This window comes from Stomoxys calcitrans, chromosome 3 (genome assembly GCF_963082655.1).
Source record: "Stomoxys calcitrans chromosome 3, idStoCalc2.1, whole genome shotgun sequence".
Taxonomy (NCBI): domain Eukaryota; kingdom Metazoa; phylum Arthropoda; class Insecta; order Diptera; family Muscidae; genus Stomoxys; species Stomoxys calcitrans.
The window spans coordinates 6,951,483-6,977,865 of NC_081554.1; the positions used below are offsets into that span (position 1 = coordinate 6,951,483).

General features: G+C 36.0%; 1 protein-coding gene across 5 annotated transcripts in view; it reads right to left on the reverse strand.

Annotated features, from left to right (window-relative positions):
• The window catches only part of LOC106089503 (cGMP-dependent protein kinase, isozyme 2 forms cD4/T1/T3A/T3B), a 192,351-nt gene that overhangs the window by 99,655 nt on the left and 66,313 nt on the right, over positions 1-26,383 (reverse strand). For all 5 annotated transcript variants that reach the window (XM_059365374.1, XM_059365376.1, XM_059365377.1 and 2 more), the window contains one exon: positions 5,364-7,281. In XM_059365374.1, coding sequence (XP_059221357.1) covers positions 5,364-7,222 — 1,859 coding nt within the window. In that variant the 5' untranslated portion in view covers positions 7,223-7,281. The remainder of the gene's footprint in view (positions 1-5,363; positions 7,282-26,383) is intronic.

The following is a 26,383-nucleotide window of genomic DNA, read 5'->3' on the forward strand; positions in this document are numbered from 1 at the left end:
ATGACAAGGCGAGTCCCTGCGGCGATCGGTCACATCCACATTCACGTGAAAATGTGGCTACAACAACAACAAGCATTTTTATCTTTTCTATAATAATTGTCCACTTGAGGGAATTTCGGGGATTTTTGTCAAATTTTTTTTTTTGGGAATTAGACAATTGCTATTCCTAATTTTTGTCCCACATAAAAGGATTCAGACTTTTTTCAAACACCTCAACATTTAAATAAAATTAGATTAGAATTTATGAATTTATAAAATTGCGCCAATGTGCAGAGTGGACTCGGTTATAAATAGGTTGCCCCTATAATTGATCTAAAACTCAAATCTATTGCCCATTATTGATGTTAAAGATATCTTCACTTTTTTCTTCAATGGAAATTTTTAGAAAAATTTGCTTTTTGGTTAAAGTATTTGGTAAATAATTTTGTTAATAAAATCATTTTTCAGGTTTTCTCAGTGTATAAAATGACAGATCACAACCAATCGACAGTAACAATGACTCGAATATGGCCATATGATGTTGCACATTAAAGATTGTGTCAATTAAGGCAAAAACAAACATACACCACACACCACCCACAGACACTAAGCCACCCAAACTGCCACAGTTGAAGGGGTAGGGTGTTACCCACAACGCACCTTCCTATCGACAGCTGTGAAGTCAATAAAAACCATGGGGCTGCTGTTTGGCCCATGGGAGTTCTACATTAGAGTCTGAATGCTTCCCGCTTGCCAAGAGTGTTGCTCATTTAACATGGCATTCCATGGATAGTGCAAAGATAAGTCTCACCTTTATGGGCCTACTATTCGGAACAAATCACTTGCTGACAGACAGGGTGTGTGAACGCCTACGCCAAAATGTTGGCTGGTCGTTTGTTTCGAACGAATTTTTTGTAAATATTTTCCTAATCGTTGCAGAGCCCCAGACGTGCGCTGGGATGGACTTTTGTTTTTGCTGCTGTTGGCTGTTGTTATATGCAAGAGCCTGAATGGGTTGGTTGTATGGCCTACGGCAATCGTTTAATGACGTCAATTAAAAATCGATCATTTATGATTTGCTATGCGGTTGCCTAATTTTATGTACACTCTGTTTTGCTTCGATGGTTTGTCATTGACATTAGGAGACATTGGCCTGTTGTGTGCATGTCATATGCAATGGCTGTTGGGGGACATGTCGAAGAGGACCCTGAATGCATTAGGGGAAAACGTTTTTATAATTTTTTGAAAAATAAATGCAAATTAAAAAACAAAAAAATTTAAGATAAAAAATTTAAAAAAAATTTGTAAAGAATATAATACTTAGTGTGGGTGTTGGAGGTCATACCAGAAGTCATATTGCAAAATTTCAGCAAAATCTGATAGGAATTGCGCCCTCCAGAGGTGCTTTACTTCTTAAAGTTGGGATATCGGTTTACGTATATAGGAGCTTTACATAACCAAATCTGAACCGATATTACGCATTTAAAATCCCCAAAGACCTTGCCTGCTTCGTTCGTTCGACCGCTATAGTGATTTCGGCAGACGGACACAGGTAAATCGATTCAGAATATGGTCGTAAATCAATATTTCGAAGTGTTACAAACTTAATGGCTAGATGAGTATATCCCTATCCAATGAATGGGGTAAAAAGCGAACGGCCAGTTGAGCAAAGGTCTAACATTACTCATAGAACTTAGAATAAAGGAGAGAAATTTGCTTATGTCCAAGAAAGTGATGCATGAAATATTTAAGCCTTAAGGTTTCGGCAGCGATGTTCTTGTGGAAGTTTGCAAAATAAATTGGCCGTCATCCATCAATACCTCTGAGGTTTTTTTGGGTAAAATTGATGCCAACATTAGAAGAAAGCATGGCAACCAAGATAACAACGTTACATGCATACAACAGTTACAGAATATTTGAGGAACCAGTATCACCAAACCAAAATCACTTTTTATTCTGATAGAATGACAACCCCCATGTCAAGCTGCCTGCCTGACTCCCATATGTCCCATATATGTCCCTCGAAATCGAGGGTAGGGAAAAAAACACGAGGAAAATGCGTTCTCAACTAGGTAGTGTTACACCCATCGAATGAAACGAGATTTGGGACGGATTCCATTAATTACTCAAAACAAAACCCAGTGTGGACATTAGTTCGTAGAACAAAATCCAAAATTATTTTGGAGTTTTTAGTCCAAACCTTTTTTAAAGTTCCTTTTAAGTACGCCATTGCATTGATCGGTCTATACGTCCGTTTCGGGGGTTTTCTAGGTAGGGCGGGTTCGCTGGCACTTTGCCATTAACGTTTATACCAGTTTCGAACACTACTCCCAAACACCTTTCATTTAAGTCCCATATTGTACCAATAGGTGAATATGCCCGTTTAGAGGGGTTTCGGGGTGGGGCATTCCCCCTCAAATATTAATATCGGATTTAAGTTTTTGGCTTATTATTAAGATACAAGAGACCATAATTGTAATTCAAGAACACAAAATACATATTTAAATTTAGGGTTAAATACATAGGGGGGAGGTCCCACCCCAAAAATACAGTGGGATCCCACCCCAAAATCGTTCTAAACGGGCCGACCAGTACAATATGGAATTTAAATGAAAGGTGTTTGGGAGTAGAGTACGAACGCGATATAAGTGTCAAGAGCCCGCCCAACCCCCGAAACTCCACGTCAAAAGCGCCCAAATGGTCACATATATCGTTGGTACAAAGTGAAACTTTGGGTGTAGAGTAATTTGCCCATGAACATTCCATAAGGAACAAGGGCAAACTTCTGACATATCAATGAGTGCTGTCCGATTCAAGTTAAAGCTCAATGATAAGGGGCCTCCTTTTTATAGCCGAGTGCGAATGGCAGTGCAACAGCTCTTTCGGGAGAAGTTTTTACATGGCAAAATACCTCACGAGTGCCGCCAGCATAGGAGGGGATAACCACCGATGAAAATTTTTCTAATGTTCTCGCCAGGATTCGAACCCAGGCGATCAATGTCAAAGGCGGACATGCTAATCTCCGCGCTACGGTGGGTGTAGACTAAGAATCCTATTAAAAATTCGAGGTAAACTGCATCCAATATCCCATAATGCAACATGCAAATTGGCCCATTAACATTCCATTTAGGAATGTTAATGGGCCACACATATCAATGAGAGCTGTCCGATTCAAGTTAAAACACAATAATAAGGGGACTCCTTCTCATAGCCCAGTCCGAACGGCGGGCCATAGTGAGAAATCTCGTTTATGCATGGCTGAAATACCATTTTTCAAACGGCATAGATCCTCACATATACCGCCAGCATTAGGAAGGGATAACCACCGCAAACAATTTTTTTTGATGTTCTCGCCAGGAATCGAACCCAGGCATTCAGCGTCCGGTGGCCTCCTATAATACCCATTTAATTTCCATCTTGTACCGATTGGTCCATTTAGGTAGGCTTTTGTGATGGAGCTAACCACCTGACACTTGGTCCCTTATTATACCCTTCACCATAGGATGGGGCGTATACTAATTTCGTCATTCTGTTTGTAACACCTCGAAATATGCATCTAAGACAGCATAAAGTATACATATTCTTGATCGTCATGACTTTTTAAATCGATCTAGCCATTTACGTCCGTCCGTCTGTCTGTCGAAAGCACGCTAACTTTCGAAGGAGTAAAGCTAAGCTAGGCACAAATACATATTATTAGTGTACGTCGGTTGGGATTTTAAATGGGCCATATCGGTCCATGTTTTGATATAGTTGTCATATAAACCGATCTAGAGTCTTGATTTCTTGAGCTTCTAGAGGGCGCAATTCTTGTCCGATTTGGATGAAATTTAGCATGAAATGTTATGGCGTGGCTCCCAATAAATGTGCAAAGTATGGTTCACATCAGTGCATATCCTTATATAGCCGGCATATAAACCGATTTCCCGATTTGACTTCTTGAGCCTCTAGAGGGCACAATTCCTATCCGACACCTGTGCTAAGTATGGTCTAAATCGGATAATAATCTGATATAGCTGCCATATAAACCGACCTTGGGTCTTGATTTCTTGAGCTTCTAGAGGGCGCAATTCTTGTCCGATTTGGATGAAATTTAGCATGAAATGTTATGGCATGGCTCCCAATAAATGTGCCAAGTATGGTTCACATCAGTCCATATCCTTATATAGCCGGCATATAAATCTCCCGATTTGACTTCTTGAGCCTCTAGAGGGCACAATTCCTATTCGATTTGGCTGAAACTTTGCATAAAGTGTTCTAGTATGACTTTCAACAATTGTGGTAAGAATGGTTGAAATCGGTCCACAACCGAATATAGCTGCCATATAACCGGCCCTTGGGTCTTGACTTCTTGAGCTTCTAGAGGGCGCAATTCTTATCCGATTTGGCAGAAATTTTAAATGAAGTGTTTCATGTTACTTTCAACAACTGTGTCAAGTATGTCTAAATCATATATTAATGACTTCTAATTCACTGAGAAGATCTGTAAAATTCGCAGTTTTTACTATATGCCCCTAAAAGTATGCTTTAAAATTATTTTTTCTGGTTTAAATTGCGCCCTGTAGGTGCTCAAAAAGTCCACATTGAAGATCGGTTTGAATGAGAGCTATACTATTTAGCTTGTGGTTTAATTTAGACCAGTTGCTATAAGTTTTAACAGATATAACCTCAGGAAAATTGGAGAAGAACTGAACCTTTTAGGAGGCCAAGAACTTAAAACTTTACATTGTGTTTTTTGACGGATGTATTAGCCTATCAATAGATTAGGTCTATAGTGGCGATTTATTTTGAGAATAAGAATTTTTGTACAAAATTTAGAGGCGCTAGCCTTACGCATTCAAAATAGAGCATCCAGACAGACGGAAGAACATAGCTACAACCATTCAGAATGATATCGCTTAGATTTATGTATCGAGTTGTTACAAATGGAATGACAAGAAACACCCCTACCCTATGGTTGAGGCTACACAAAATGATAAATTCCACAAACTATTTCCTATCTTTGAAGTTCAAACTGATTCAAAGTTCAAAAATGTGTTTTCCAACAATAAATTATGCCATTCTGTCTTTTTTTATTGAAAATTCGCAGAATTTTAGGTCATTACTTTCGAATGGGATATCTTTGAAGATGTTTAAAACAAAACGCATTGTAGTTTTCTTTGGGCCTGAAAACAACAGGGCCCTAAGCGGGCCCAAAGAATATAAAAAACAATCCAATATCCTAGGGTTTTCACTATACTCCCCTAGAGATTTTCCATATAGTTTTTGTTTTTTTTTTTTAGTAGAAATGTATAGCAGTGATTTCTTGCCCAATCCTTTGATAGTTTAACCGCCAAGTTATTGAAAATTAAAAAGTATTGCAAAATAATCTTCTTTCTACTCACTGGTCATCTTTGTCATATTTTTGGAACGTCACATTGTTCAACAGCACACTGGATTCATTTTGCGGCTCAGCTGATATACCCTGAGCACGTTGCCGCTGAAACGATTGACCAGACTTGCGAACACCGCCCAATGCCAGAGCTGCAGCTGCTCCCGCTCCAGCCCCACCGCTAGCTCCGCCACTGCTGGAGACTCCGCCACAAGGAGTGGTGGCTCCACTGCGTGAAAAGGGGAAAACACTCTGAAACTTATCCAAATGAGACTTGAGCTCAGCTATTTCATTGTCCTTGTACTGTAAGGCTCGTTGCATTTCCTGTATCTTCAGATCCTTGGCCTGTATGCATTGCAAGAGACGCTCCTCCTGGGCTGTGGACGGCACATAGGCTGAATTGTTATTGCTGTTGTGCACATTGTAGCCACCGCCTGCGGTAGCATCCAGCACGGAGCCCGCCGCATTGACTGGACTTGGGGTGGCATTGGGCGTGGAAATACACAGACCCTGCATTTGGGCTGCCAAGAGCTTGTGTTGCGTACAATAGTCGGGCGGATTGCCAGCGGCATAAACCGCTCCCACAGGTGCCGGACCAGCGGTCGGTTGCAGGATAATGGGAGGGGCGGAGGGTGTTGAGGCGTATAGCCCTTGTGTCTGTGCCTGAAACTGTTGCAATTGCTGATAGCGTTGCTGCAGATTGAGTTCCTGCTGGTGCAGATAATTGCGGGTTTGCAAATTCGGATCGGCGTTCAGTTGGGGCGCCCCCGTGGGCACTGTACCGTAGATGAGGGTATGCGTTAACACGTCCGTGGAATTTAGCGGCAATGATAAACGTATGGCACCGGTGCTATTGTCGATCAATGTGCCTCCGAGCGCTTGCAAATTATTGTTGTTCACGAGACCCAGATCGGGTTGGAACTGGATGTTGGCATTCGGTTCTTGCTGCATTTTAGCTGTTGGTGATTCTGCTGCCTCGGTTGGGTGGGATGAGTCGGCTTTGCCGTTGGCAATGACTATGTGTTCGCCGTTGGCGTCTGCTTCGTTGCTCTGAGATGTGGCGGCTATACTTTGCGGTTGATGTTGCTGCTGCTGGTGGTGGTGTTGGCTAACTTTGTCGTTGCTAACGTTGCTGTGACGCAATTCAACGTTGTTGGCCTCCAATGTTGAGGCTGCCTCCTCTGTGGTTGACCGGGCTGGGAAAATTTCCGCTTTGCTCACAGCCGCAGCGGTAGCAGCCAAAGAAGAAGAAGATTGTTTTTCCAAAATATTTATGTTGGGCGTGGGTGTGTTTTGCTTAGCTTCCGCTCTAGCCGCTTCCACCTCCTCTTGTTGAGGCGATGTTGTTGATTTTGTTGTTGCTACCGTCTGTTGCTGGGCATTCAACAACAATAACAACGACGACCTGGATGAATTAGCGATGAGCGATGGATTGTTGCTTTGATCTGCTTTAGCCCAACTATTCGCTGTATTTGCCGCTCTGGGGGTGCTGTCACTTAGGCACTTGTCTGTTTGTATAGCTGCTGGGGGTGTCTGAGAGGGATTCGAAGGTAAAGGAGGATCCAGCGCATTGATTGAAGCACCATCCGTTGGCCCTAAAGTGGCTGTAGATCTGTACGTGGCTGGTGCCTTGCCTAAACTGGAGTTGAGGAAGGTTTTCTGTTTATCTGGCTGGTGTAGCTGGGGGGCTAATGTTGCTGTGGCTTTTGTGCAGGGACTTTTGGTGATGACACTGATTCCATCTGAACTTGGACTAGTTGATTTACTAACATTCTGCTGGTGGGTGGTAGCATTATTTGTCGCTCTCTGATTGTTGTCTCTTGAGGCTGGCCTCTCTCTGGCGAAGCACAGCCGATCAAAACAAATGCGCATGCAAGCGATTTTGACGTTTAACCGCAAAAACGTTTATCGCTGGTACTTTCGCAAAAGCCCTAAAATGAGAGACGAGAAAGGCAAATTAGGTTTGGCATGTTTATAAAATAAATGTTTTTTTTTCATATAAAGATGCTGCATTTATTTCAAATGGAACTTCTGAATAGAGATCTATTCACGAAGATGATTAGGTTTGTAACAGCATTGCATCACTTTTTGATAAGAAATTTTATTACAGCCACTAAGTTTAATGACAAGCACTAGTCAATGGTAATGACGAGCTTCTATCAAAACTACACTTTCATAGTTTTTTCATAAACGATTGGTTTTTTCGAGTTTGGGGCAGAATATGGCTTTTTTTGCTCTAGCTCTAGCCTTGTTTACAAAAAAGTTCACACCTAGCTTCAACCGACATTGTGGGCTATTTTTTGACATGGCTTTTCTTATCAACCAGAAATGTTTCAAAATTTGCCATACTATTTTAAATTCTGTTCAAGAACTTCATTCAATGTAGTCATCAATATTTCCTTAATCCTAAACGGAATTTTTTTCCAAGAAAATAAAAATACTCAAAAATTCCCCAAAAATATCACATCGATGGGAATGGAATATAAAAATAAAATCCCTTATTATTCCAGTTCGACATTTTAAATGGCGATAAATGTGCCAAAAGTGCCGCAATTAATCGCATTGAGTCAGGCAGCGGGTAATGACACTCCAGCGAACTTGTCAAGCCTGAACCAGGCATGTGATTGAAATTTAAATTCATGCCAGTGAAGCATTCATCGAAAACAGCAACAACAACAACATCTACAACAAAAAAGTAACAATGCAACTGCAAATAGCCTTATAAAATTGATAAGCCGACAAAGCGAGGGAAATTTTATATATTCCAATAAATGTTTTATTGTTACATAATAATGGATAGACAGATACAATAATTTGTTTTGTTTCTTTTTTTTTAAATAAAATTCTAAATTGCAAAACGCTTTTAAGGGAATGGATATTGTAAGGTGAACGCTCCAGATGAAAACATAATAAAACAAGTAAAGACCCATCTATATGGCAGCTATATCCAAATCTGAACTGATCTGGGCCAAATTGAAAAGGGATGTCGAAGGGCCCAACACAACTCTCTGTCACAAATTTCGGGGAAATCGGACAATAAATGCGTCTTTTATGGGCCCAAGACCTTAAATCGAAAGATCGGTCTATATGGCAACTATATCCAAATCTGGACCGATCTGGGCCAAATTGCAGAAAGATGTGGAAAAAACTAACACAACTCACTGTCCCAAATTTCGGCGAAATCGGACAATAAATGCGTCTTTTATGAGCCCAAGACCTTAAATTGAGAGATTAGTCTATTCGGCAACTATGCCCAAATTTGGACCAATTTATGCCAAATTGCAAAAATGTGTCGCTGGGCCTTACACAACTCACTGTCCTAAATTTCAACGAAATCGGATTATAAATGCGCCTTTTATAGGCCAAAAATCTTAAATCGAGAGATCGGTCTATATGGCAGCTATATCCAAATCTGAACTGATTTAGGCCAAATTGAAAAGGGATGTCGAAGGCCCTAAGATAACTCAATGTCCCAAATTTCGGCGAAAATTGCAGAAAGATGTCGAGGGGCCTAAGACAACTCACTTTCATATATTTCGCCGACATCGGACAAAAAATGCGCCTTTAATGGGCCCAAAATCTTAAATCGAGAGATCGGTCTATATGGCAGCTATATCCAAATCTGGACCGATTTACAAAAAGATGTCGACACAACCCACTGTGCCAAATTTCAGCAAAATTGGATAATAAATGTGGCTTTTATGGGCCTAAGACCTTAAATCGGCGGATCGGTCTATGTGGGGTCTAATCAAGATATAGACCGATATAGCCCATCTCCGAACTTAACCTGCCCATGGACAAAAGAACAATCTATGCAAAGTTTCAGCTCATTCCAGCTATTTTGAAAGACTGTAGAGTGACGAACGGACGGACATGGCTATATCGTCTTAGATTTTCACGACGATCGACAATATATCGTCGATCCGACCCTATAGGTCGAAAATGGATATTTCGATGTGTTGCAAACGGAATGACAAAATGAATAAACCCCCATCCTTCGGTGGTGGGTATACAAATACAATAAAACATGTAAGAGCGTGCTAAGTTCGGCCGGGCCGAATCTTACATACCCTTCACCATGGATCGCATTTGTCGAGTTCTTTGTGTGGTATCTCTTTTTAAGCAAACAAAGAATAATGAATAAGAACAGTTATGCTCTTGGAGCTATATCAAGTTATAGTCCGATTCGGACAATAAATGAGTTGAATTTTGAAGACCATAGTAGAAGTCATTGGGTAATATTTCAGTCCATTCGGATAAGAATTGAGCCTTGTAAGGGCTCAAGAAGCAAAATCGGGAGATCGTTTTATAAGGGAGCTGTATCAAGCTATAGATCGATTAAGACCATATTGGACACGTATGTTGAAGTCATGGTCATGGGAGAAGTCGTTGTACAAAATTTCTGCTAAATCGGATGAGAATTGCGCCCTCTAGAGGCTGAAGAAGTCAAGATCCCAGATCGGTTTATATGGCAGCTATATCAGGTTATGTACCGATTTGCGCCATACTAAGCACAGTTGTTGGAAGTCAAAACAAAACATTTCATGCAAAATTTCTGCCTAATTGGATGAGAATTGCGCCCTCCAGCGGCTGAAGAAGTCAAGATCCATGATCGGTTTGTATGGCAGCTATACCATGTTATATGGCAGCTATATCAGGTTATGTACCGATTTAAACCATACTTAGCACAGCTGTTGGAAGTCAAAGCAAAACATCTAATGCAAAATTTCAGCCTAATCGGATGAGAATTGCGCCCTCCAGCGGCTCAAGAAGATCCAAGATCGTTTTATATGACAGCTATTCCGGGTTATGAACAGATTTGCATCAAACTCAGGACAGTTATTGGAAGTGATATCAAAACACCACGTAAAAAATTACAGCCAAATCGGATAGGAATTGCGCCGTCTAAAAGCTTTAAGAAGTAAAAACCCCAGATTGGTTTATATGGCAGCTAAATCAGGTTATGAACCGATTTGAACCATAATTAGCACAATTGTTGGAAGAGATACCAAAACATCAAGTGCAAAATTTCAGATAAATCGGACGAGAATTGCGCCCTCTAGAGGCTCAAGAAGACAAGACCCAAGATCAAAATATGGACCGATTTGGGCCATTTTCAATTCCTACCAACCTACACTAATAAAAAGGAATTTGTGCTAAATTTCAAGCGCCTTGCTTTACTCCTTCGAAAGTTGGCATGCTTTCGACAGACAGATGGACATGGCTAGATCGACTTAAAATGTCATGACGATCAAGAATATACATATATACTTTATGGGTTCCTAGACGCATATTTTAGGTGGTGGTTACAAACAGAATGACGAAATTAGTATACTCCGATACTATGGTAAAGGGTATAAGAAAATGAAATAAAATAACAAAATGAAAAAATGGTATAACTCCCAAATCGCCTTGCACAGCCGATCAGATAAGGAAAATGGATAACAACTTTGAGACAGTCAGCAATTTTATTTACCTCGGCACGGTAACCGAAACGAATGACACCAGTTTTGAAATAAAGCGAAGAATAATCCTGGCAAACAGATGCTGCTTTGGACTAAGTAAGCAGTTTAGAAACAAGGCCACGGAAGTGTTTGTAGTGTTTGAGAGAAAGATTCTTCGTAAAATTTATGAACCAGTTTGCATTGATGGAGAGTATCGCCGTCGAATGAACCACGAACCATATGAGCTCTATGACAACGTTAATATAGTTAAACGTAGCAAAATACTAAGGTTGCGTTGGCTAGGTCATGCTGTAAGACTGAACGAAGAAGCTCCAGTGGAAATGTCTTGAAGGCGAGCAAAGTGGGACGAACAAAACGAAAGACCAAGTGGTAAAGACATTGCAAAACTTGGTGTCATAGATTTTAGGAGAAGCGCAGAAGGTCGATGTGTTTGGAACGTCATTCTCAAAGTAGCAATATTCCGCCACCGTAGCATTTATTAGGTAGTTTTCCCCAAAGAAGTCTCGCACTGTGTCACACCGTTTGAAAACGGCTATAAAAAGGTCCCTTTTCATTGAGCTTAAACTTGAATCGGACAGCACTCATTGATATACGGGAAGTTTGACGCTGTTCCTTAATGGAATGTTCATAAGCAAATTTGCTGCATTTGCAGCAGAGGATAGCATGTCCGCCTATAAGGCTGAACGCATGGGTTCGAATCCTGGCGAGACCATCAAAAAAATTTTCAGCGTTGGTTTTGCCCTCCAAATGCTGGCAATATTTGTGAGATACTATGCCATGTAAAACTTCTCTCCAAAGAGGTGTCGCACTGCTGCACGCCGTTCGGACTCGGCTATAAAAAGGGGGCCCCTTATCATTCAGTAGTTTGCCCCTGTTCCTTTGTGGAATATTCATGGGCAAAATAAAATAAAATAAAATAAAATAAAATAAAATAAAACAAAATAAAATAAAATAAAATAAAATAAAATAAAATAAAATAAAATAAAATAAAATAAAATAAAATAAAATAAAATAAAATAAAATAAAATAAAATAAAATAAAATAAAATAAAATAAAATAAAATAAAATAAAATAAAATAAAATAAAATAAAATAAAATAAAATAAAATAAAATAAAATAAAATAAAATAAAATAAAATAAAATAAAATAAAATAAAATAAAATGAAATAAAATAAAATAAAATAAAATAAAATAAAACAAAATAAAACAAAAGAAAATAAAAAAAAATTAAAAAAAAATAAAATAAAAAAAAATAATAAAAAAATAAAAAAAAATAAAATAAAATAAAGAAAAAATAAAATAATAAATGGCTTAAAATTTTACTTTTCCCGTTAAACACATTTACTTTAATTCTCAAGTCCTATAATTTTTAGTTGTCACTACTTGTGCTATAACTTGTTCTTATGCAAAACTTTTATTTTTGCACTCTGTCTTTTTGTCAATTACTTTTGTTTATGGCTTGTTGGCTGCCCGCATTTGTTTAAAAATAGATCACTATTTATTTATTACACTTTAATTGATAATATAAACAAAAAAAAAAAAAACAAAACAAACCCCCATACACGCTTTCCATTAAAAATAAATTAATCAATTAATTAATCACAAGTGACAAACAGTTTTTCAAAGACACAATTGGACAAAAAAAAAACGGAAACATTACCAACAAAGTTACTATTGGTGCAAGAAGCAAAAGTGTCCCAGCGAGAAAAATGGAAAACATGTGTAGATGTCAATTGTGGCCGTTAAAGTTTTGATTTTAGATTCCTATGGCCCTTCTTTTTATGTCGGAGAAAAATATTTTAATGCAAAGTTTCTGCAGTCAAAGACATTCCCCTAAAGTCAAAATTTCTGTAATTTCCTCAAAACAAAATTTTCATGAATTTTTATTTAAAGGTAAAATTTATACAAAATTTGTTCTTAGCATAAAACATACTTCAAAACAATTTCATTGAATTCTATCTTTGTGGATTTTTTTTTAAATTTTCGTTAAAGAAATTTTGATTTTAAAGAAATCTTAAGCTCCTTGTGAAGAACCTAAAGGGTGATTTTTTTGAGGTTAGGATTTTCATGCATTAGTATTTGACAGATGACGTGGGATTTCAGACATGGTGTCAAAGAGAAAGATGCTCAGTATGCTTTGACATTTCATCATGAATAGACTTACTAACGAGCAACGCTTGCAAATCATTGAATTTTATTACCAAAATCAGTGTTCGGTTCGAAATGTTCCCTTTCTTGTGTACGAGACATAGTAGGCTGAGGTTCCAATCATCAGGTATACATTCTTCTAGCCAAATTGCGCAGGTAAGCTAAAGCATGCGCCTCATCAGCGTGTCGCCTCCGGTCTTAAATAATTCGGCGGGTAACCCGTCGGCTCCTGCTGCCTTGTTGTTCTTTAGTCGGGTCACTGCTTCTTGGACCTCATTCTGACTTGGAGGTAAACATTCTATATCATCATCAGGGATTGGTTCTGCGGTATCCCCATCACCACCAACGTCGGACACTAGCAGTTGGGTAAAATGTTCTTTCCATATCCTCAGCATGCTATCTGTATCAGTTACCAGATTTCCTTCTTTGTCTCTGCAGGAGGATGTGCCTGCACCAAAGCCATCGGTTTGATGTTTAATTCTTTGGTAGAATTTCCGGACTTTATTCTGACTCCTGTACATCTCAATTCGCTCACACTCATGTATTTCCATTTCCTTTTTCTTTCTGCGGAATAGACGTTTCTACTCTCTCCTTTTCTGCCGATACCTCTCCTTTATCTGGCGCGTTGCTACTGATTGCAGGGTTGCTCTATATGCCGCATTCTTGGCTTCAGTAGCATCTCGACACTCCTGGTCGTATCATGGGTTTCTTGGAGGAGGCTTCCGGTACCCAAATACGGATTTCGCGGCATTTTCCATGGAGTGGGCAATAGTTTGCGACTGCGCCATTATATCATCGGAACAAGGAGTGCTTTCATCAGATGCAGTTGGGCAGTCGAGTGGAATATGCCGCGCCCATGTGCTGTGTTTGCAGCTCTTCAATGTCCAACTTCCGAGCAGTGTCAGGTCGTACTTTCCTCGCCATGTTCAAACGGGTGCGAACCTTTGCTGCAACAAGGTAATGATCCAAATCTATATTTGCTTCATTGATCGATCGTACATCTAACACGCTGGGTGAATGCCTTCCATCTATCACAACGTGATCAATTTGGTTTCTCGTGTTTTGATCGGGGGACAGCCATGTGGCTTTGTGAATATTTTTATGTTGAAATCTGGTGCTACTAAGTACCATGTTTTTTGCCGCTCTAGTTCTATACATTGCAATTTTAGCAATTCTCTTATTTTATCATTAAAGAAAATTTCGAGGAATTTAATTTGGCCTTTTGTGAAGAACATTTCATGAAAGTTTTGTTGTTTGAGAAAAATCAAACCATTTCGAAAGGGATTTAAACTGTGTTTCTCTTTCAAATTTGTTTATAAGCTAAAGGTAATGTTCAACTCAGCCCATAGAAAGTCATTATCCATAGATTTTGGTGATTGCGATAAACGAAGAGATGTGACTCACAAAGATTTGACACTGTCGAACTTAACTTGCCAGCTTTTAATTTATTTATGATTTATTTGTCCCTTCAATTACAAATTTGAAATTTATAACCCATTTGTTCGTTTTATCAATCGTTTTATAATTCAGCGGCCTGCTTTGATTTTTGTGTTGTTTTTTTTTTTTTTGGTATTACCCACTGATCTTACAAGATAATGTGAAACACTCGCAAAGTCAATGTAGCGCTCCTAACTAATTGTTCATTTACAGAGGGCGTTCATTCAACTGCGACCATATTCGCGCTAAGCAATTAGTACTCTTTATTGTAGTTAAAATACTTTTTTGTTTTGTTTTTACGAATTAAATCGAACAGAACTTAAACAAAATAACAACACTTCCGTTCATCGATATTGACCATATCTTAGAGTTATATGGCACTTAAAGTTCATACATTGTATGGCTAATGAGACCTAAAGATGATGGAGTGAATGGCTGCCTTTACTGTATTGAAGATCAACACAACGCATGGTCAGTGGGAAAGACCAGCTTTTGGGGGATTTTATGCTGTTTTTGTTTTTCCGTTTTTTTTTTGCTGGTCATAAATAATTTGTATAATTGTTTTTTAAATTAGTAGACAAAAATGTGCGTGCAATATAAATAAGTTTTCTTAATTACACGTTATAGGTACTCGTACACGTATCTATGCCATTGGCATTAAATAATTTATTTAATTTTTGTTTATCATAAGAGTGTTAATTTGAACATGGCCTAAACGGTGTAATGCGTCTGAAGACACTCAGAGAAAATTTTAAGAAAAAAGAATTATTTTTACTAAAAACAAAAGTTGTAAGAATATTCGAGAAAAAGACGAAATTTCCATAAATTTGTTGTAAACACAAAATTACCATGAAATTTTTTCCGAAACCAAAATCTTACGAAACATGTTGTTCTCAGAGAAAATCTTTTTTATTTTGATCTTTAAAATCATTTCGTAATTTTTCGAACTAATTCCACGTGGATATCATTTATCTTTAACAATTTCTATTCAAAGAGTAGCTTTTATAAGTTCTTTGCTGTGCTATTCTTTGAATAGAAAGCATTGAAGTTAAATGATTTCTAGCTAGAATAGGTAAGGTTGAGTAAGGTTATGTTGAAAAGAAGGCGCAGATATTAATTCGCCCCATGCCACTATGGACATACACATAAGCCAGTAATCGACTTGTTGTGCGCTCTTAAATCGGCTTGTTGTGCGCTCTAAATGGTTGTTGCAGTAGCCACATTGCATGTGGAGGTAGCGATCCTCGTCAAGCTCTTGTAGGTGAGCAAGCTTGTTCCGGTCCAAAGGACCGATCGCCGCGGAAACAGTTGGTTATTGGTTATTTAAAGGCGCCAATAACTGGCCTTGTCATACCGAGCATCATAGGCACTCAGTATTTGTACAAGAGCCGTTGCCGCCCGATCTCTCCCTGAGATTCTCCTCTCGATACCGCTGATTGTCCGCGACTGCCGTTGCAGCTACTTCATATGGAGAATTCCACTATCCACAACCTGTGGACGGGGCCAGTATCTCCCAGCTAAGGTTCTCGTGACAGCAATGAACACCACACAGATAGGACATCAATGTTTCAGCCTGTATGATGCTGACAGCTAACCGTGCCGGGTATTTGGATAACATTAAACTGAAATTTTATCTTTGATGAAAATTTTATGGATATTTTGTTCTCAGAGAAAACTTATATATGTTTAAGAAGAAACCTTTAGAAACCTTTTTAGAGATTGTGCCCCTAACGAAAATTTTATTAAAATTGTATCTATATTGAAATTTTCTTTGCAATTGTTTCTTAAAGAAAATGTAGTTGAAATTTTGCCTTTAGAAATAAAATTGACAAGATTCATAAAACTTGAGGAAAAATTGTCTTAAAATTTAGGAAAATATCCTAAAATGAGAGAAAAAATTTCCTAAAATTTAGAATTTTTTTTAAACTTGATTAAAAATATTTCAAAATTTAGAACAATTTTCTAAACATTGTTACTGAGAGGGATATTTCTTAATAAGTTTGAGTATGCAGAAAATTTTACAAAAATTTTGATTTTTGAGAAATTTCCATAGAAAATTTTACCATAACAAAAATTTGTAAGAAATTTTATTGTACGAGAAATTTTAATTGAGTTGAACAATTTTCTTCAAATTTGGGAGATTGTTCCTAAATTAAGGGAAATGTTTCCTAAAACATAAAAAACTTTTACAAAATAAATTTTAAAACTGTTTTCTTTTTAAACGGTAATTTATTAAAAATTTTCCCCTTAGATAAAATTTCTTCGTGGAGTTTTCATGGTATATTTTCTAACATTAGAAAAATATTAAAAATTGTATTTAAATTTAGGAAAATTTTCTTAGAATTAAGGGAAAATGGCCTAAATTTAGATAAATGCTTCAAAATGAAGTTAAAATTTTTCCAAATTTAGAAATATTTTCTTAAATTTTTTTTTTATATTTTGGCGAAAATTTAGCAAAATTGTTGTCTTTTGAGAAATTTGAATTTAATATTTATTTTTTTTTTTAATTTAGAAAACATTTCTTAAAATTAAAAAAAGTTTCTTTTAAAAATTTGACTTAACCTAAATTTAAAATTTTCAACTTTAGAAAAAAATCCGTAAAATTTAGGAAAACTTTCCTAAAATTAGGAAAAACTGCTTTAAAATTTAGACGATTGTCTCAAAATGAAGTTAAAATTTCTTTAAGCTTAGAAAAATTTCTTAACATTTTATTTGAGCTTGAAGAAAATTTTACAAAAATTTTGTCTTTTGAGAAATTTCCATGGAAAATTTTACTACAAAGAAAATGCATTAGAAATTTTGTCTAAAGAAAAATTTTAATTGAACTGAAAACTTTTCTTCAAATTTGTGAAATTGTTTCTAAATTTAAGGAAAATCTTCTTTAAACAAAGAAAGCTTTTACAAATTTAGTAAAAATTTAAAATTTTGTCCCTAGAGAAAATTTCACTTATAATTTACTTTTTAAGGTATATATTCTAAAACAAAGATGTCTTCAATATTTTGTTTTAAGCCAAAAAATTAAATTTGAAACTTTATAAAAAAATTTAAAAATTTCCTAAGTTTAGGAAAATTTTCCTAAAATACGAGAAAAAATTCCTAAAATGTAGACAATTGACTCAAAATTAAGCAATTTTTTAAAATTTAGAAAAATTTTAAGTAATTTTTTTTTTCAGGCACACATTTTTAAAAAATTTTGTCCGTAGAAGAAATTAAGTGTTTCGAGATATTTTCTAAAAAAAAAAAAAACAATTTTATTAAACATTTGCCTACAGAGTAATTTCATACTTGAAAAAAAAAATATTTCATAATCAGTAATCTATCTCAATTTCATTGTACATCTTTCTACCCATTGAAGTTTCTTTGAGTGTATAGTTTTCGCCGAACTATTGTGTAGCGTAATGCTTATGGTGTAATTATCATTTACACAGAATCAAGATAGCCTTTTTTCTTTAAAAAATTTTGACAATGCGATAGCTGTTAAACGTTTATAAGTGGAATATTTAAAACGTTTTTTTTTTTTGTGGATTGTTTCCTACGTTGCTGAACTCGACTTGTTTTACAGCCTCATAGCACAGGCATGGCATGAACTGGCCAGGCCAAACCAAGCCACTGAATCAAAATACACAGTATGTTTATCCAGCCATGCCAGTGGCTATGAGAGATGTGGCTTCAAGCCCCATCTAGAGGTTGGGCATCGTTGAAGTGGATTTTTAGGCCCATTACAATAATTAGTGGATGTAGTAATTTGCAGTGTAGACGCGCAGTTACAAAAGATAATCTCCGTTTTTCGTAAATTTTCCAATTTTTTCTCATTTAAATACCATAGGCGTTTGGTTAAAAAAAATGTTTACGAGTGTCTTTATACCAGCTGTAGTATGTTAACAATGTGGAATTGTTTGTTGAGAGAGGGGAACAAAGACAACATGGAGACCCTCTGTCTGTCTGTCCGTACTGACAGCCAGAATCGAACAATGTTTGGCATTGTCGTAAATTTTGCATAGATATCTACCTACTTACAATATAAATCTACCTTTCTACCAAACCTTCCCATAGCTGAGCTAATAATTTGGAAACGATAGGCTTGAGTGCGGATATGTTTAGGAACATAAAAAAAAAAAACAAAAACACTACATGCGTATATATGTCCGACATACTTGACTTGCTATATGTGCAATGCATGCAGATTGCGTTTATATAGAATAAACACGATTTCGAGTGACACAGTGGCTTATTTCAATAGGGATAACTTTCAATTGAATGATCGCCGATGCATTGATGAGTATTTCTGGGGCTGTAATTCGTTTAATAATTCAAAAGAGGATGACATTTTGCAGTCTACATCGAAAAGAATTCTAATATTGAGCTTGAAATTAAACTTAATTTCATTGAAATTTTCTCTTTTATAAATTTTTCAATTAAGAAAAAATGTCCATGAAGCTATCTCTAATATCAAACTTTCCATGAAAATTCTCAAAAAACCAAATTTTAACAATTTTTTTCCCCTTTAAATTATTTTTTTTTTTATTATTAATGAAATTTTTTCTAAACAATTTTAAAATTCACCTAAAGACTAAAAATTCAGTGAAATTTTCATTTAACAACAAATTCTCATGAAAATTTATTCTAAGGACAAAATTTTAGTAAAATTTTCTCTAAAGACAAAATTTCAGTAAAATTTTCTCTAAAGACAAAATTTCAGTGAAATTTTTTCTAAAGACAAAATTTTAGTGAAATTTTTTTTAAATACAAAATTTCAGTGAAATTTTCTCTAAAGACAAAATTTCAGTGAAATTTTTTCTAAAGTCAAAATTTCAGTGAATTTTTCTCTAAAGACAAAATTTCAGTGAAATTTTCTCTAAACACAAAATTTCAGTGAAATTTTCTCTAAAGACAAAATTTCAGTGAAATTTTCTCTAAAGACAAAATTTCAGTGAAATTTTCTTTAAAGACAAAATTTCAGTGAAATTTTCTCTAAAGACAAAATTTTAGTGAAATTTTCTCTAAAGACAAAATTTCCGTGAAATTTTCTCTAAAGACAAAATTTCCGTGAAATTTTCTCTAAAGACAAAATTTCCGTGAAATTTTCTCTAAAGACAAAATTTCAGTGAAATTTTCTTTAAAGACAAAATTTCAGTGAAATTTTCTCTAAAGACAAAATTTTAGTGAAATTTTCTCTAAAGACAAAATTTCCGTGAAATTTTCTCTAAAGACAAAATTTTAGTGAAATTTGCTCTAAAGACAAATTTTTAGTAAAATTTTCTATAAAGACAAAATTTCAGTGAAATTTTCTCTAAAGACAACATTTCAGTGAAATTTTCTATAAAGACAAAATTTCAGTGAAATTTTCTATAAAGACAAAATTTCAGTGAAATTTTCTCTAAGGACAAAATTTCAGTGAAATTTTCTATAAAGACAAAATTTCAGTGAAATTTTCTATACAGACAAAATTTCAGTGAAATTTTCTCTTAAGACAAAATTTCAGTGAAAATTTCTCTTAAGACAAAATTTCAGTGAAATTTTCGCTAAAGACAAAATTTCACGCAATATCTTCTAAAGAAAAATTTTATGGTATGTGATCTAAGAAAAAATTTCAGTGAATTCTTCTCAAAGAAAATTTTAATGAAGTGTTCTATAAAAAAATTTGTAATACAATTTTTCTATGAAATTTTAAAAAAAAAAAATCAGTAAAGTTTTCTCTAAGAAAAATGTTTCTTAAAAAAATTCCATAAAAAGTTTTCTTAAAAAAATTTTCATAAAATTTTTTCTAAGGACAAACTTCTCATAAAATTTTCTCCAAAGTCAAATTTTCCATAGAAGTTTCTCCAAATACAAAATTTCCATGAATTCGCTACTCACAAATATGAGCACTTCTTAAATCACACTATTGGCAAATATTGTACGCATAAACAACTGTATTTATTCAGTTGCTTAGTAGTGTGCCTACATTTCACTGGCATGTTCTCATGCTTCTAAACAAAAATATTTTCCCTCTTTCTATTCATATAGACCGCTAAACATAATATTGTGGCTTTTGGCTGTATAAATAGTTTTCAAGGCAAAAGTAAATGTTTTTTTTTTAATATCTCAAAATAATGGAAATAAATTATTATGAAAAAAAAATTGTCAACAAAAAACAAAATAGAAACACTCGCCAAACAAGACAAACAAAAACAAAAATAAATTTCATAAAATTGTCAACTCAACTGGGGTAAACTTGGACAACGGCAACCAAGCGATAACTCACGGAAGAGCCATTCATCGCATGTCGATATCGTTCGTTGGAGCCCATATAGAACGCGGCGCGCAACGCGCTCATTGTAGCCTATCAACAAATGCCGCCCATTCCGCTGGATTTACCGTTACAGGAATTCAAATGGCCATTTGGTGCAGTGAACAACGATTTAACAATGAGGCGGTATCGATTTCAGTGTCAAGTGCGCTATAAAACCAAAACCGATTAACTTGTAAGCTTTTCATAAGCAAACTTAAGCACAATAGCCAAAGGCCATCCAGATTTGTGTAAGTTTACAGGCTAATTGAAAAAATGTATTAAGATTTTATTATTAGGCTTTTTAATTAAAATTTTCTTTTTAATAAAAATGTAAATTGATTTTGTATAATGGCCAAAACAGTGGAATATTCAAAATGAAGGAAATTAAAACAACTATAAGTTCGACCGGGCCGAATCTTATATAACCTTCACCATTGATCGTATTTTTCAAGTTCTTTGGATGGTTTCCCTTTATAGACAGAGACTAAAAAAGGGTAATGGAAAGTCCTAACAAGAAATCCCTATGGATTTTTTATATGCTTGGATAAGAATTGCGCCCTCTATAGGCTAAAGAAGTATATTCGAGAGATCGGTTTATACGGGTACTACATCAGGTTTTGGACCGATTGGAACCATACTCGCTACATCCCATAGGAAAATTCCTATATGCTCAAGATATATATTCGGGAGATCGGTTTATATGGGAACTATATCTAAACGTGGACCAATTTGGCCCATTTACAATTCCACGCGACCTATATTAATAGAAGTAATTTTGCAGGAGGCCATCGTAGCGCAGAGGTTAGCATGTCCGCCTATGACGCTGAACGCCTGGGTTCTCATCCTGGCGAGACCATCATATAAAATTTTCAGCGGAGGTTATTTCCTCCTGAGGCGACATTTGTGAGGTACTACGCCATGTAAAAACTTGGCCTCAAAAGAGGTGACGCACTGCGGCACGCCGTTCGGACTCGACTATAAAAAAGGGGCCTTCTTTTCATTGAGCTTAAACTTGAATCGGACTTGAGCATATAGAAAATTTCCTATATACTCAAAATGTTTATTTGGGAGATCGGTTTATATGGAAACTATATTTAAACATGGACCAATATGGGCCATTTGCAATTCCGAGCGACTTATATACAATATATAAGAAGCAATTATGCAGGAGACCACCGTAGCGCAGAAGCAGGCTTGTCCGCCTATGACGCTCAACACCATGGTTCGAATCCTGGCGAGACCATCATATGAAATATTCAGCGGAGGTTATTCCCTCCTGATGCTGGCGACATTTGTGAGGTACTATGCCATGTAAAAAAATATTCATTTTGTCATTCCGTTTGTAACACATCGAAATATCCATTTCCGACCCTATAACGTATATATATTCTTGGTCAGCGTAAAAATTTAAGACGATCTAGCCATGTCCGTCCGTCTGTCTGTTGAAATCACGCTACAGTCTTTAAAAATAGCGATATTGAGCTGAAACTTTCAACAGATTCTTTTTTTTTCCATAAGCAGTTTAAGTTCGAAGATGGGCTATATCGGACTATATCTTGATATAGCCCCCATATAGGCCGATACGCCGATTTAGGGTCTTAGGCCAATAAAAGTCACATTTATTATCCGATTTTGCCGAAATTTGGGACAATGAGTTTTGTTAGACAATTAGATATCTGTCTTCAATTTGGCCCAGATCGGTCCAGATTTGGATATAGCTGCCATATAGACGGATCTCTCAATTTAAGGTTTTGGGCCCATAAAAGTCACATTTATAATCCAATTTTGCTGAAATTTGGGATAATGAGTTGTGTTGGGCCCTTTGACATCCTTCTTCAATTTGGCCCCGATCGGTTAAGATTTGGACATAGCTGCCATATAGACCGATCTCTCGATTAAGGTCTTGCGCCCATAGAAAGCGAATTCATTGTCAGATTTTGCCAAAATTTGGGTCAGTGAGTTGTGTTAGGCCTTTCGACATACTTCTTCACTTTGGCCCAGATCGGTTCAGATTTGGACATAGCTGACATACAGACCGATCTCTCGGTTTTAGGCCCATAAAAGGCGTATTTATTGTCAGATGTCGCCGAAATTTGGGACAGTGAGTTAAGTTAAGCTCCTCGACATACTTCTGCAATATGGCACAGATCGGTTTAGATTTGGGTATAGCTGTCATAGGGACCGATTTCTCGATTTAAGGTTTTTGACCCATAAAAGGCGCATTTATTGTACGATGACGCCGAAATTGGGGACAGTGAGTTGTGTTAGGCCCTTCGACATTCTTCTTTAATTTGGCCAAGATCTATCCAGATGTTAAAAGGAAAATGTCAATAATTTTTTTTTTCTAAAGAAAAATTTTATTGAAGTTTTTAAAATGACTCAAATTTATTATTAGTTTCTTTCCAAAACAACCTAAAACGATTTATTTTCAAGCGTATGCACACTTTTCTTCACTACTGTATTTGTAGCTCCATCTTGGAGATTATCCGTTGGTTGGTTAAAAATAACTTATTAGGTGTCTTTAACATTTTGTCGTTTGGTCGTTAACGCTCCCCAATATCATTGCCGGCTATGTTTACTCTAGAAACCCTGCTTTATAACTTGGCCAATGGGAGGGGTAATGCGAGTATTTTCCATAGCTCCAAATAATTTAAGAAAACGTTTTTGTTATGTCCCCGCCATAGCTAGAAAAAAAAAAGAAAAGTCTGCGCCTAGATAATCACATGAAAATGTTGCAACAATTATGGAGTATCTCATGCCAGGCCGCCAACCGATCACAGCTCACAGCATGTGGCGGAGGCATAACTTTAAGGCTTGCGTACGTAGCTGCTGATGGTAATGCTACTCTGGTCTTTGCTGTTTGGCTCACTGACACCGGTTCTAAAGCCACCTAGGTATCAAATGTCGAATAATAAAAACCTCCTTTGCACCACATAAAATTAGCAACTAAATGTGTTGCTAGAAGGCTGGCTGGCAGGCCCATCACAAAGATTGCGTTAGCGTTAGACAACAAAGATGTCTTACGCTGATGGTTGCTGTATTTGTCAACGAACTCCACATGTGGCTGCCATTTATGTGTCAGAGACGCATTACGGCTAGTAGTTGGCCAATTCTTGTGAATCCGCCACGTTTGTGAGTTTAAGCGTGTAGAACCCCCACAGCATTTATCGATGGTTTTGATATATGCCCGATTTATGCTTGGTTTCTTAACTTTGGAACTTGTTAATATATGCTCTGGTTGCTATCGTATACTTATATTATGCAGATTAGCCAAACGAGGTAATATGCCAAATTAGATTTATTTTTATAACCAACACCACAGGATACATATGGCTATGGCGCCCGTTTTAGCAAATCCCTATTTTATCTATAATTCGATTTCGAAATTTTACTGAAATTTTGTCTATAAAGGAAATTTCAATCAAACTTTTTCTCTGCAGAAAGTTTCCGTAAAATCCACTTTTGAGAAAATTTTAGTGAAACTAAAAAAAAAATGAAACGAAAAAATTTCACTAAAATTTTGTTTTTAGAGAAAATTTCACAAAAATTTCGTCTTTAGTGAAAATTTCGCCGAAAAAAAAATTTATTGTGAGAAATTTTTATTCATTTTGTCTTCGGGGAATTTTCACTGGAATTTTTTCTTTAGAGAAAATTTCAAGGAAATATTCTATTTACAGACAATTTTACAAAAATTTGACTGAAATTTAGTCTTTAGAGGAAATTTCCTGTCTGAAACATTTTTTTTACAGCAAGTTTTACAATAATTAAGTCCTAAGAACAAATTGTACTGAAATTTTGTCGTCAGAGAAAATTTTCTGAATTTGTTTCTGAAATTTTGTCTTAAGAGAAAATTTCATTAAAGTGTTGTATTAGAGGAAATTTCATTAAAATGTTGTCTTGGAAAAAATTTCACAGAAATTTTGTCTCTTCTCTATAGAAATTTGTGAAATTTTTCCATCTCTGTGATGTTTTGTCTTAAGAAAAAATTTTACTAAAATTTTGTCTTTAGTGAACATTTCACAAAAATTTTGTCTTGGAAACAATTGCACTGAAATTTTTCCTTTTTCTAAAGAATTTTTTTTTTTGTGAAATTTTTTGTCTTAAGAGACAATTTCATTGAAATTTTGCCTAGAGAAAATTTTACTTAAGTTTTGCCTTAAGAGAACATTTTCTTAAATTTTATCTCTAGAGAGAATTTCGTTAAAATTTTGCCTTTGGTTAAAAAATGACTGAAATTTTGTCTTTAGAGAAAAGTTACCTGAAATTTTGCCTTCGGAGAAAATTTCACAGAAATTTTGTCTCTTCTCTATAGAAATTTGTGAAATTTTTCCATCTCTGTGATGTTTTGTCTTAAGAAAAAATTTTACTAAAATTTTGTCTTTAGTGAACATTTCACAAAAATTTTGTCTTGGAAACAATTGCACTGAAATTTTTCCTTTTTCTAAAGAATTTTTTTTTTGTGAAATTTTTTGTCTTAAGAGACAATTTCATTGAAATTTTGCCTAGAGAAAATTTTACTTAAGTTTTGCCTAAAGAGAACATTTTCTTAAATTTTATCTCTAGAGAGAATTTCGTTAAAATTTTGCCTTTGGTTAAAAAATGACTGAAATTTTGTCTTTAGAGAAAAGTTACCTGAAATTTTGCCTTCGGAGAAAATTTCACTGAAATTTTGGCTTTAGAGAACAATTTCTTGAAATTTTATCTTTAGGGAAAATCACTGCAATTTTAAGGTTAGGTTAGGTTGAATGGGTCGCCTACCAAAGGCGAGTTCACTCGGAGGTCAGTTTGGCCCATTGGGGTACCACAATGGGCCAGACGAAAAAAGAAAAAGTGAGACCTCGTACTAGAGGTTATACACAAATAAAAGAAAAAGACTGGAGGATTGGAGAAACCCGAGCGGGAAGTGAAGAACCGTCCTTCCCTACACAAGGACGGATCTACCTACGATCGATTGACCCCTGTCAATCGACTTCTTATTGAACGCCATCAACTCCCTCGTCCTCCTCCGATTGATGACCGGCCATAGCGCCTTCGCAGTCCGGCAACCATCTACCGTGTCGTACCTCGCCACCGACGCCGCCCTGGCCGTCCCATCTACTGTGTTCTTTAGATTTTAGAGAAAATTTCATTCAAATGTTCTATTTAGGGGAAATTTTACTTAAATTGTGTCTTTAAAAAAATTTCATTAAAATTTTATCTATGGAGAAATTTTACTAAAACGTTGTCCTCGTCGAAAATTTCTGAAATTCTGTCCCTAGAGAAAATTACACAAAATGTTTTGTTTTCAAGAAAATTTTACCTTAATTTTCTCTTTTAAACTAATCCAACTATCTTACAAAAGGATTCCTATCTAACAACTTTAAAACCTCAATAATTCCCATCACTTGCTAAAATGTGGTTATTATAGACAATTTGAATTTTTGTCAAATTTGCTACATCATATAGTTGCTCTCAACCATAGTTCCATTTTTCCAATAGCACGCATGCACGACTATATTCATGTTACTATGCGTGTTCCTATGTTAAATCATGGGACCTTGCTAAACATTTGTTATATCCGTCTGTCTGTCTGTCTACTCGTTTGCTTGTCCGCAAGTCGCCCCACCTATTGCTCGCCCATTCACACAAGGTGTTCCACATGGTAAAATTGACAATTACACAAAAAAAACACCACCATGGAGTGGCACAACGCACGGAATGTATTGCGGATAA